Genomic DNA, 12,004 nt, shown 5'->3' on the forward strand with positions numbered 1-12,004 from the left:
TGCATCCAAAATGGCTGTAGTCGTTGTACTGCCTGTTCCTTTGGGCATGCATGCATGTCCAACAGAACTCTGCAATATGATTCTGAATAACACAGGCACTGCAATACCACAGAAGCAAAATAGGTGTCAATGACACGAACAATTAATTTTCATTCATACTTTTCTTTAGTTGTTTATTCATGTATTTAGTAGAAAATTAACAGCTGTACTTCCATACTTCCACATGTTAAAGAGAGAGTATTACACTTGGGAAGCAAAAAATATATTGTTGTTTAACTCCTTCTCTTACTTTTTTAAAACAATAATTCTGTTAAAAAATTATTATCCCTTTGTTGATTAACTAATATAAAAATATAGTCATATGTTTTGATTACTAGCAAAAGCTTAAAATGTTGCAGGACACGTGAAGAGGCAAAGCGACGTCAACCTGTATACGAGTTTTTTGTGAATGGCACATTAGTAGCAACAGAGTACAATACACATGATCAGGTGCCTGTTATGTTCTCAAAAACCACATCCATCGGTATTTATGGAGGGGTTGTGTTAGCATGCATCCTCCTCACCATCTCACGGTCAATGCTGTTCTACAAACTTTGTATGAATGCATCAATGAGACTACACGACCGCATGTTTGATTCTATTCTTCGTGGAGCTATGCGCTTCTTTGACACAAATCCTTCTGGCAGAATCTTGAATCGATTTTCAAAGGACATGGGGGCTATTGATGAACTTCTTCCAAGAGCACTTCTTGAAGCAATCCAGGTAAAGTCAACACCTTTCAAATTTGTGGATTCACACCACAACTTACAATTTCAAATTTACTCTATCATATATTCAAACTTATATTGAACCAGCATGATTTGTATTAACAAATTTTTAACATATTTTCAGATATTCCTTGTTATGTCTGGAATATTTGCTATGGTTTTGTATGTAAACTACTGGTTGGTGCTTCCAATGGTCGTGATTGGCACCATATTCTATCTTATCTCGTGCGTATTTATGTCAACAGCACGAAATGTGAAGAGACTTGAAGGAATAAGTAAGTCTGTGCCTATGAATTTCTAACATTTTGAAATATATGTAACAATAAATCAGTATATGCTTTACAAATTCTCTTCATTGAAAGTTTTGTTTATCACAGTTTTGTTCCTGTGCATGGATGTCAACATACACTGGCAAATTTCACCTGAGACATACAATGTTTTAAATCAATAACAAAAAGATTCTACAGCTAGTTTAATATGAACAGCATTCATATCAGTCAGTTTGTTGTTTTACATCTTACAATAAACTATTATAGAGACTTTGTTTAAGACATCTTAAACAAAATTGAGTGGAACCATTTTGACACTATGACAAAAACCATTGTTTCTTTCCAACAGCACGGAGTCCTGTTTTCTCCCATCTTTCGGACTCATTAAATGGACTCACTACAATAAGGGCATCTGGCACACAGGATATAGTGAGAAAAGAATTTGACAGCCACCAAGTAAGTAGAAATATCAACAAAAGCTTTTAGAACTAATTTCTTGAAAGGGGGAAAACATGTTTAACAGCAGGAATAATTGATCTTTTTTAGTTTGTCTTAAAGGAAAATCATCAGGTGTATAAAGCAGGATATAATTAAGCATATCCTACATGGAATAATTTGACTAATAGTAAACTGTAGTTTTGTAACACACATACAAAAAGAATAGTAGAACATGACAAGGACTCATTTCTCAATAGGTCAAGTTATTTTAAATGTTTGTACCCATCAAGCAGTAACTTTATTTATACTCTGAAAAAATGAGACATTTTGCTGGTGTCCAAACTATGAAACAGATATATGTAATATTTCACTTCCTTCACAAATGAATTTTGTGTTAAGATATAATTTTTATCTTTTGAACTTAAACGTGGGAAGATTCCAAACAGAAAAAAACTCATTAATTTTATAATTAGCAAAATCACACAGCTTCCCATTTTTCAAAAGGTTTCATGATGTTGGATGGTTATGTGATAGAATAATTTGAAACAAGTTAGAAGTAAACAAAATTATCATCTAGCCAACTACTTTGCTAATCAAGTTACATAAATGAAGTGTCAGTACTACAAAATCCCTATTACTATATACAGAAAGTTCATTGTCCTCTATGTATATATCAAAAGTCGAAACAACATTGCTCTCAGTATCAAAATTCATGTTTACTACTACTTATCATACCTAGTTACTACTGGTGCAAATCATGCAAAACTTTACATCAGGCTGACCTATAATTTTCTTGCTCTGTAGAATATGAAATTCAAATAATACTGTTGTTAAGCATTAGAGAGCTGCTTTAACTATGCACACCATTTTTGTACATTTATGTTTATCTTTACAGGATCTGCATACGTCAGCATGGTTCCAGTTCATTGCTACTGGAACAGCCTTTGGTTTCTGGCTTGACTGTTTGAGTGCAATTTTTGTTACACTTGTCACATTCAGTTTTCTTGTTCTCGGAGGAGGTAAGTTAATACAGGTTTTTAATTTATTTTTGTGTGGATATACCTATGCAGTGATGGTGGATGGCTTGTGTAGCACTTATAAATCTAGATCATGACAAAGTGCACTGTAATTTTCAATCCACAAATGTTATCATTAACTATGGTCACTTCAGTTGATCATATGCATTGATATGTGTCACTGTAAAATGACTCGTTCCACATCATTACAACTTATCACATCAGTGATCCATGGAACTAACTAGCTGAAACTAACAGATATTCTGCTACTTTTATTGTTACAGAGATCTGTTTGATTGTACAATCCTTTGGAATCTCATTCATTTGTCTTATTTCTTCAGCATTTCCACAAGAATGAACCACTTACATTTTGATCTTTTTCTCTGCAACTACAGAAAATGAATCTCTCCCATTTTTCTTTTCTCTGCAACTGCACAAGACTGAATCTCTGTTCCAGCAGTTGCAAAATCCAGTAAAAGTGTCACAATCTTTCACAGTAAAATTTCTGATAGCTGGTAATAAAACAAAATAATTTATCTATGGGTAAGGAAGAGAAAAGCAGATCAATAAGACATTTGGTAAAAAAACAACACAAGAACAAGTGCAAATGAACTGTCTGCACACTAAGATGCAGGAACTGACATACACAGTCAAAAGAAATTAATAGATGCAATGCTATGGAGGAAGAAGCTTGTGACAGAAAAAATGAAAAATTTTACAATAGAGAATTCAAGAACATTAAAACACAAAGAAAGTAATTATAATAATGCAAATGACTCTGGAACTAAGATTTGGGTGTTAAAGATGAAAAACAAAAGATGTACCACTGACAGAAAAGGAGAGGAAAAATGTAAAAAGAATAGAAAAGTACAACTTTACATCTGGGCAGGCACTGAGAATAATGTCAGCAATTTACTGTTTTACTGAAGAGTAAATCAGACATCATACCATTTTAGTCTAAAATCTTGAATAACACAAAAATGCAGACATACTATGAAGCCGTCCTTAGTCAGTTCTACATAATATTACTTTCCTGTTTTCCATCTGAAGGCTTTTAATTTACTTATGCCGTTTTCTTTTAGCTCAGATGTAAGTGCATAAAGTAACTGTGATCAGAATGACTCAAGATATAGTATTGCACTGTTTGCAGAATTAGTAATACTGCACTGAGTGATACTAATGTTATGTGCTATTCTTTTACCATTCCAGTTTTATAGCTGGAGTGCTTTAATTTCAGTATGTGGGTCTGGTATGGGGGGAGGGATAATCTCACTGTCTGTTTCACATTAAGTAACTGGAAAATAAAATTGAGTTGTATTACCTTTCTGACTAGTAAAGCTTAGGTCAACTAAGTCTCTGGAACTAAGGTTTTCTTTACTGTCTGTGCTACCTGTAGTCTTTGCAGTCAACAAACAACATATTCTCAGTACAAAATTTTTTATGTAATTTGGTAAAAAATAAATTTGTCTTCCACAATATTTCAAAATTTTATTTAATTTTTCCAGATGTACCAGGAGCAAATGTAGGATTGGCTATCTCACAGTCACTGATCCTGACAGTTATGGTCCAACATGGAATTCTGCAGATCACTGAAGTAGTCAGCCAAATGACCTCGGTAGAGCGAGTGCTGGAGTACACCAATATAGAAAAGGAACCAAGTTTAGAATCTGAAGAGGGTATGAAATTTTTTAAGCAGTTTCTTATGGTGCACAGTCCTGCAAGGTTCTTGAATTGTTGCACATATTTCATAAACAGAAATTCATTATACATATGATGTTGTTTTAAAATTTATTGGATTTCTCAAAGTAAAATTTGTTCTTGGTTATTAGATATAAATGAGATTAGAAATGTTTTTCACAGAACATCAGTAGACTCATAATTTGAGTCTTGAAGCCTCCTACATCCATTCCACATACATAGCTAACACCATCCACAGAACTCCAACAGTATAAGTTAAATACTTGATTACAGTGTTGAGAACAACTAAGACATAGAATTTCTGATCACCTATTGCAACGTGTAGCAAAACAAGACTAAATAATGGGCAATCATTGCTGAACAATTGTAAATTGTACTTTGCCCCACATAAATAAGCAACATCATTTGACTGATACATGTGTGATGATGTATCTACAGTTGTCACAAAAAGTCTCAATGTGCTATGCTGATTGTCAGTAACCAGTAACATTAATTTTGTAAATGTCATGGTCATAAAGGATCCCTGTTGTTTTGTATTTATTCTTCGATACAAATATATTTTTCTCGGACAAAAAAAGGTCACTTATTCTACAAAAGGTCCCCAATTTTCATCTTATATTATCTTTCTTCTCCAGTTGTTGAGAGCCACATGGGCATGTATCTGAAAATGTGTTAGAAGTACTTAAAGACGAGATTTTTTAACTATGAAACTTTCTCAATAACCTACTTCTGCACTCTGTATGAAGATTTTTCCATAGCAACCTGAAAAATTTCATAGTATCTACTCCGAAGGCTTGTTCTTGCAATTTCAAGCTAAGGCTTTTGATAACATGTAGCCTATCTTTAACTGATGTGAGTTAAGATTTTTTTTTAGTGTTTCTCTTAAATTCTCTATCCACTAACAAGACCATGGCCATTTGCACCAGTCTTATAGCTGTTAGTTCAATGTTATGTGGATCTCACAAACTTCAGTATTTCAGTAGGAAGAAAACAAGAACTTTTCAAGAAATCTCTTATATACACATAGCCATTTCCTACCATCATACATATAAAATGAAGCCTGCCATTTGCTTTATCTACAACTGAGCATGTTAGAAATTACCATGTTGTATGTTACGTCATGGCATAACTATGACGTGACTGACTAGTTATGACTCATAAATAGTTTTGCCAAAGGCTACAACTTTTTTATACATTTCACAAAATGCATAACAATACATTTCTCTTGTCCTGTAGTAAAACTTGCTTTCTACAGCAACTGCAGTCTCAAATTCCAAGTCACATTGTTGTTTTTTTCTATTATTATTGATCATACAAATATACTCAGAAAGGGTCCAAACAGTTCCAAAACAGACACCACCAGGACAATAATCGAACAACTTACAACTGATACAGAACAAACAGCTTAACTCAGTCTTATGAAACTAATATATCAAGCAGTTTTACACAAATTAAAATGATTTCTAAATAGCAGAAATTGATATCAACAAGCACACTAAATGAAGGTCTGTATATGAAATTCTTGGGCTATCTAGACAACCAGAATTAAAATGACCTCTGAATAGCAGAAACTGATATCAATAAGCACATACTAAATGAAGGTCTGTATGTGAAACTTTAGGCAACCAACTGGGGTGGCTCAGGTGCTGAATCAGCTCAGCCAACTTTCACTTACAAATATCTCTCATGGTTTTGAACTGCAGGCAGTCTCACTGGAATGCTTTACATACTTTCTCTTAATGCTGTCCAGTAGCATGGTTTTCTTAGATGTACTGCTAAGGCCAGTATTTATTCTTAAGAATTTTGCAGCTAAAATATTGTGTGAAGTTGACAACTGAACACCTTGCACAAGCCTTAACCAAATAGAAGCCTCTATGTGGGCCTAGGGACTTACACATTTACATAACAAAACAGCTACTCCTTAATGTGTTTCTACTTAGTAATAAGGATTTATTTAAAATGAACTGTGTAATTCACAACCAGAATATTATAAGCATAAACTATTTTCATATAGATTAGGGTTCGGAATGGAAGTTTATATTCTGATGTAAAAATCATTAATCAGTTGATGGGTAACACCAGGCAGGAACTTGGAAATATACGCACACAAAAGATAACTAGCTTTTGGATGAAATCCCTTGATGTGCTAGAGCATGCAGACACACACACACACACACACACACACACACACACACACACACACATCGGCTGGGCTCACAATATGTGTATTTGTATGCTAGTTCATCAAAGAATTTCTTCCAAAAGCTAGCAAACCTTTTACTCTCTTTTGTGTGCACCTGTCGACAACTCTATGCTTGTGCTATTCATTGAGTGGCCTCATTTATTCCTAAATTATGTACATTCAGCCACCACTTTCCTTACTGTAAATATTCGTAGCAAATGTAAAATAAAAACTTATTGGCCACTTATTTGATATTTTATTAGAATATTTAGAGCTGTAGATAATATTAATTCTAAACAGGTTTTAACTTTAGTATTATACAGACAGCTGATAGTATTCTGTGTTAAGTGACACTGATGCTTAGTTTACACTATCAGAGAAAAAGGGCAGCTCTCTAGTGTTGAGGCAGGGCAGTGGCTTTGTTCAAAGGAACTTATTTTTACAAGCCATTGCTGTAACAACAAAGTAATAGCTAGAATTAATCTTCATATTTATCTCGTGTGAAGAGAGTAGCACTGGTTAGCAGTATACATTAAAGAAGTTGCCTGCAGTGAGTGCTTTTGCCTGTTAATGTTTAATTTAACTTGTTTCACATCCATGAAGCTCTTTCCCATGATGGCATTTCTGAAATTAATAAAGTAATGAATAGCAGCAAGGAATAATTCTAGCTTACTCATGAATCTAAATATCTCATACCTGTGAAACGTCTCACTTAGATTTTGAAAGTGAAAAAATGTGAATGTAACATCCTGTATAAAACTTAGTCATATCTCGTCAGATTAAAGTTGTACACACAATGCAGGAAACTGTGGTATATGGCTCTATGAATGAGATGAGAATTTTCTTTTGGTCTATAATTCATTGATTGTTTTTCCAAACAGGCTTGGTCAAGACAGGACAGGTCTGCAATTTCCTTCTGAGCCATGTTTTTTTTATTTCTTATAGGCTAGTTGGTTTCATTATTTTTAGTTATTACAATAAATATCAACCACAATAAAACTATTTTTCTAATCACAGGAAGGAAACCAGATGAAAAATGGCCATCTAGTGGACGCATTGAATTTAGGAATATGTGTCTGCAATACAGTGAAGCTGATCCTCCAGTCCTGAAGGATCTAAACTTTGTCATTCAACCAAGGCATAAGGTAAATAGCAAATTCGCCTTTTAATCATAATTAGTAAAATTATGGACAAGAGAGAATGCCAGGCATTCTTCATCATTTCATTGTCAAAGTACTATTTAGTTGTTGAAACATACGTCTAGCATACGAGTTGTCGCTAATAGCTTCACAATTTATGAAGTGCAAGCGAATATATGTTTCCATTTTTTTTGTTTCAGGTTGGAATTGTGGGACGAACTGGTGCTGGAAAATCCTCTCTCATATCAGCTTTATTCCGCCTAGCTAAAGTAAAAGGAGAAATTACAATTGATGGCATTGAAACTGGCAGTATTGGTCTACATGATCTGAGGAAGCATATTTCCATTATACCCCAGGAACCTGTTCTTTTTTCTGCCTCACTGAGATCAAACTTGGATCCCTTTGGTGAATTTGAGGATCACTTACTGTGGAGTGCTTTGGAAGAGGTAATAGTTACTGATACTAAAAAAAATGGTTTTGTCAAAGCAAACTTGTAGAAGCAAAATATCTTTTAAGTGTTTCATAAGAGAGGTCTGAAGAAATACATTTTCTCCTTGAAGAAAGCTGCTCGTTAATGCCTCTGACAATTTGTTCACGAGTGTTGTTTAGATGCTAGCAGACCAATAAATATCAAGAGTGAGAGAGTGTACACATCAATATGAAACACACTAAGCAGTGTAGAGAAATGCAAAAGCAATGGCACTGTGCATGTGTTGTCACATGCGTGATTGTTTGTGTATTGGAAGTGAAGAAGAGGTGGCAAGAGTTGGTAGAAATTGTATTTTATGGAATTAAATGTGTTTCAAAAACAAATTCTCATACCACTAACAAATCTGGATGGCTCTTATGGATAGATACAATAGATAATATTTGCCTTGCTATATTTTTACTGCAATGTCCTGTATATAAGATTTATAAAGCCTGAAGTATGACAGAAATGGAAGAAAAGCAAATGCAGTTAAGAACAGTCTGGTGATAACCGTGCACTTAAGTGGCAAAGTGAAATGTAATTTACTGTATCTGGCTAAATGTTTTGAAAAATGACATGAATGAAATTACTTAAACAAGAAGGATATGTAATTATCTGTGGATCAAAGTATCAACATGTAATGTAGAATTGAGGCTTTATATAGAAGGACTAGTCAGCATATATTGTAAATATCTCATTTCCTAAGAATATGTTGGCTGCCAGAATTCAAAATCATAGATCACTATTTCTCTGCATATGGTTTAGGCCATAGAGTGAATATACAGTACTATTGATTGTGTCCATTATAGAAGCCATCACCCCAGTAAAGGAATAGCTTGCGAACTTCACAGAATATCTCTTCATGTTCATATATGATTGCAGAATCTCACACTTCTGGAATGGGGAATTTTAAGGAGGGGGTGGGGGGGGGTCGTGGGTGAGGGTTGGATGTAGTGTAGTATATCCTGTGTTTCTCCCGCATCACTTACACAACAAAGCTGTTGGTAGAGTAGCAATATAAGACTTTATTTTGTTCTTTTTTAGCCTGTTTTTAGTTCCGTTTTATACCATAAGCTACTACCCCATTTACTACTGGAACAAATAGCAAACTAATGCTATAGAAAAAGTGAAAAAGAACTGGTTGTAGGTATTGGAAGTGCACTTTACATTTGAGACACCATTAAAAGTGTTGTTCACATGATTATTTGAAAGAGTTTGTAATACCATCACATTTTCCAGCTGAAGATCAGTTTGCTAAAATCAGTAGCATAAATTTCATCTTGCAGTCTCTATTTCATTTTTTTATGATATGTGATTTTTGTTACCTAAATATTTGTAGACTTAATTTGACTTTATTTATGACTAGTTTGATTCAGGCACTATCAGAAGAATAAAATTAGCCCATATAAACATATTTATTTTCTGTATAGGTGGAACTGAAATCAGCTGTTCAAAGCCTGGACTTTATGGTGACGGAGGGTGGTAGTAACTTCAGTGTGGGTCAGAGGCAGCTGGTGTGCTTGGCAAGAGCTATCCTACGAAACAACAAGATATTAGTTTTGGATGAAGCAACTGCTAATGTTGACCCAGAGTGAGTTCACTGTATAATTTTCAATTTTAATGCGGAAATTTACATTTCTCTAAGTAGTTTAATGTACTAAGTAACATCTGTTAACTGTAAAAGTACATAGGTAGCCATTTATATGATAATGCAGAATTATAAAACTGTAGTGTGAAATACACACAATATTCATTCCATCCTTTATCACTGTGATATACCTCAACATCTATACTCTGCAAATCATTGCAAACTCCATGGTAGAGGGTACTCAGCACTGTATATATTAGAGTGTCTTTCCATTCCAATTGCTTATGGTGCACGAGAAGAATGAATACTTAAATGCTTCTGTGCGTGTTGTAATTTGTCTAACTTGGTTTTCACCATCCCTAGAGGCTGATGAATATCTCTAGATTCCTCTCTTAATACTGGTTCTTAAAATTTTGTAAGTAGGCTTTCACAGGTTAATTGCTTCTGACTACAAGAGTCTGCCAGTTCAGGTTTTTCAACATTTCCATAATTCTGTCCCCTTAGTCAGACAAACCTGTGACATTTCATGCTGCTCTTCTTTGCATATATTCAGTGTCTCTTGTTAGTCCAATTGGGTTTGGATCAACCACACACTTCAGCGATATTCTAAGATAGGATGCACAAGTGACACGTAAGCAGTCTCCTTTGTAAACTGACTGCATACCCCCAGTATTGTGCCAATGAACTGAAGTCTGCTACTTGCCTTACCTATGACTGAACCTATGTGATCATTTCATTTCATATCCCCACAAATTGTTACACTCAGATATTTGTATGATATGGCTAATTGTGGAACTTTGATATTATATTCATAGGAGACTACGTTATTTCAATTTGTGAAGTGCATAATTTTACATTTCTGAATATTTGAAGTATGTTGCCAACCTCATACCATTTTGAAATATTTGAATATTTCTGCAGGATTTTTATGACAGTACTTCATTACAGTTAACTGCATCACCTCCAACAGTCCGAGGATGCTTTAAACATTGTCTGCCAAGTCATTAGTATACAACATGAACAACAAGGGTTCCAATTCACTTCTTTGGGACATTCCTAAAGTTACTTCTACTTCCATTAATGACTCTTCATTCAAGATAACATTTGGCTCTCTGCCTGCCAACAAATCTTCTCCCAGTCACAAATTTTGTTTGATAACCCACATAATTTTCCTTTTGTTAATAAACAATATGTGATATCACATCAGATGCTTTTTAGAAATAAAGAAATACTGCATCTACCTAACTGTTTAATCTGTGGCTTTTAGGATGCCATATGAGAAAAGTGAAAATAGCGTTTCACATGCAGTTTCTTTAAGGGCATGACTAGTTTCGGCTTTCGCATCCAGGCAATTTTCAAGTGGACTTCCATTGCCCTTCTTGTACACTGGTACAACTTGTCCTTTTTTCTTCAAGGACTCTATGATACATTATGGTTAAAAAGGGAGCCAACTCAGCAGCAGATTCTGTATACAGTCTGACAGGAATCCCATCATGCCCTGGAGGCTTGTTTAATTTCAACAGTTTTAGCTGTTTCTCAACACCACACTACTCTCTTTGTCGCTATCTTTGCAGTGGCATGAGAAATAATCTGGGGTACCACCTCTAGTGACAGGAACAACTGAATGGAAACATTCTATTCAACTGATTGTTGGAAAACAACTGAGTGTTGTTTTTAGCTATTGGTTCAATTATTCATGCATTCTTTTGAGTGAAATCAGTCCATAGGAGCAACTGAACAAAACACTCGATTCAGTCAGTTGTCATTTTATGTATCCATAGCATCATTATTCATTCATTTCTTTCCAGTGAAACCAGTATATTGGAGCAACAGAATGAAAACAGTTGCTGAAGTCTGGCACATTCAGTTCTGAGTGGAAAAATTTGGTACTGTTAAATCACTGTTGCTGACTGCACTCTGTTATCGCTTGTTGTCACTGTTGTTGTCATTCTGATATAATCTTTTTATTGAGTGCCAATCAGTAGCTTTTAGTACAGCTTTCATCCATGTTTATGGTTACCAACAGATGTTTTCTTAATCATTAACTTTGTCTGTAGCTCAAAATGCCAAAATTCTTAGTGGCATGGGAATGGAAAAAGTCTTGTGAGTGGATAAGAAGTGATCCTCAAGATAAATTTAATGGGATATAGAGTATCTGCAAGGATGATTCATATTATGGAACTATATTAATTAAAGAAATTCAAAGACAATTAACAAAAGATGATCAATATTTCTCACAAAAAAATTCTGTTAAGTGACAGTGTATGCTTAAAAAGAAAGTGATCAAGTCATCAAATGTATAAAATAAATCATTTTATATGGTTTCTGTTCATGTCACATCATTTACAAAAACAAAATTATCAGTGATGGATGCAAACCAGTGGGAAGGGAGACAGACAGAGCTTCAATAAATTTAAATAAAAAATAATTGTTCCTTT

At 34.4% G+C, this 12,004-nt stretch overlaps 1 protein-coding gene across 2 annotated transcripts in view; it reads left to right on the forward strand.

Moving 5' to 3' along the window:
* LOC126162478 (ATP-binding cassette sub-family C member 4-like) overlaps positions 1-12,004 on the forward strand; it is a 290,715-nt gene that overhangs the window by 261,808 nt on the left and 16,903 nt on the right. For both annotated transcript variants that reach the window (XM_049919019.1, XM_049919020.1), the window contains 8 exons: positions 399-762; positions 892-1,042; positions 1,386-1,492; positions 2,370-2,493; positions 3,996-4,166; positions 7,388-7,515; positions 7,710-7,955; positions 9,409-9,569. In XM_049919019.1, coding sequence (XP_049774976.1) covers positions 399-762; positions 892-1,042; positions 1,386-1,492; positions 2,370-2,493; positions 3,996-4,166; positions 7,388-7,515; positions 7,710-7,955; positions 9,409-9,569 — 1,452 coding nt within the window. The remainder of the gene's footprint in view (positions 1-398; positions 763-891; positions 1,043-1,385; positions 1,493-2,369; positions 2,494-3,995; positions 4,167-7,387; positions 7,516-7,709; positions 7,956-9,408; positions 9,570-12,004) is intronic.

Source organism: Schistocerca cancellata, chromosome 2 (genome assembly GCF_023864275.1).
Source record: "Schistocerca cancellata isolate TAMUIC-IGC-003103 chromosome 2, iqSchCanc2.1, whole genome shotgun sequence".
In the NCBI taxonomy this organism is placed as follows: Eukaryota; Metazoa; Arthropoda; class Insecta; order Orthoptera; family Acrididae; genus Schistocerca; species Schistocerca cancellata.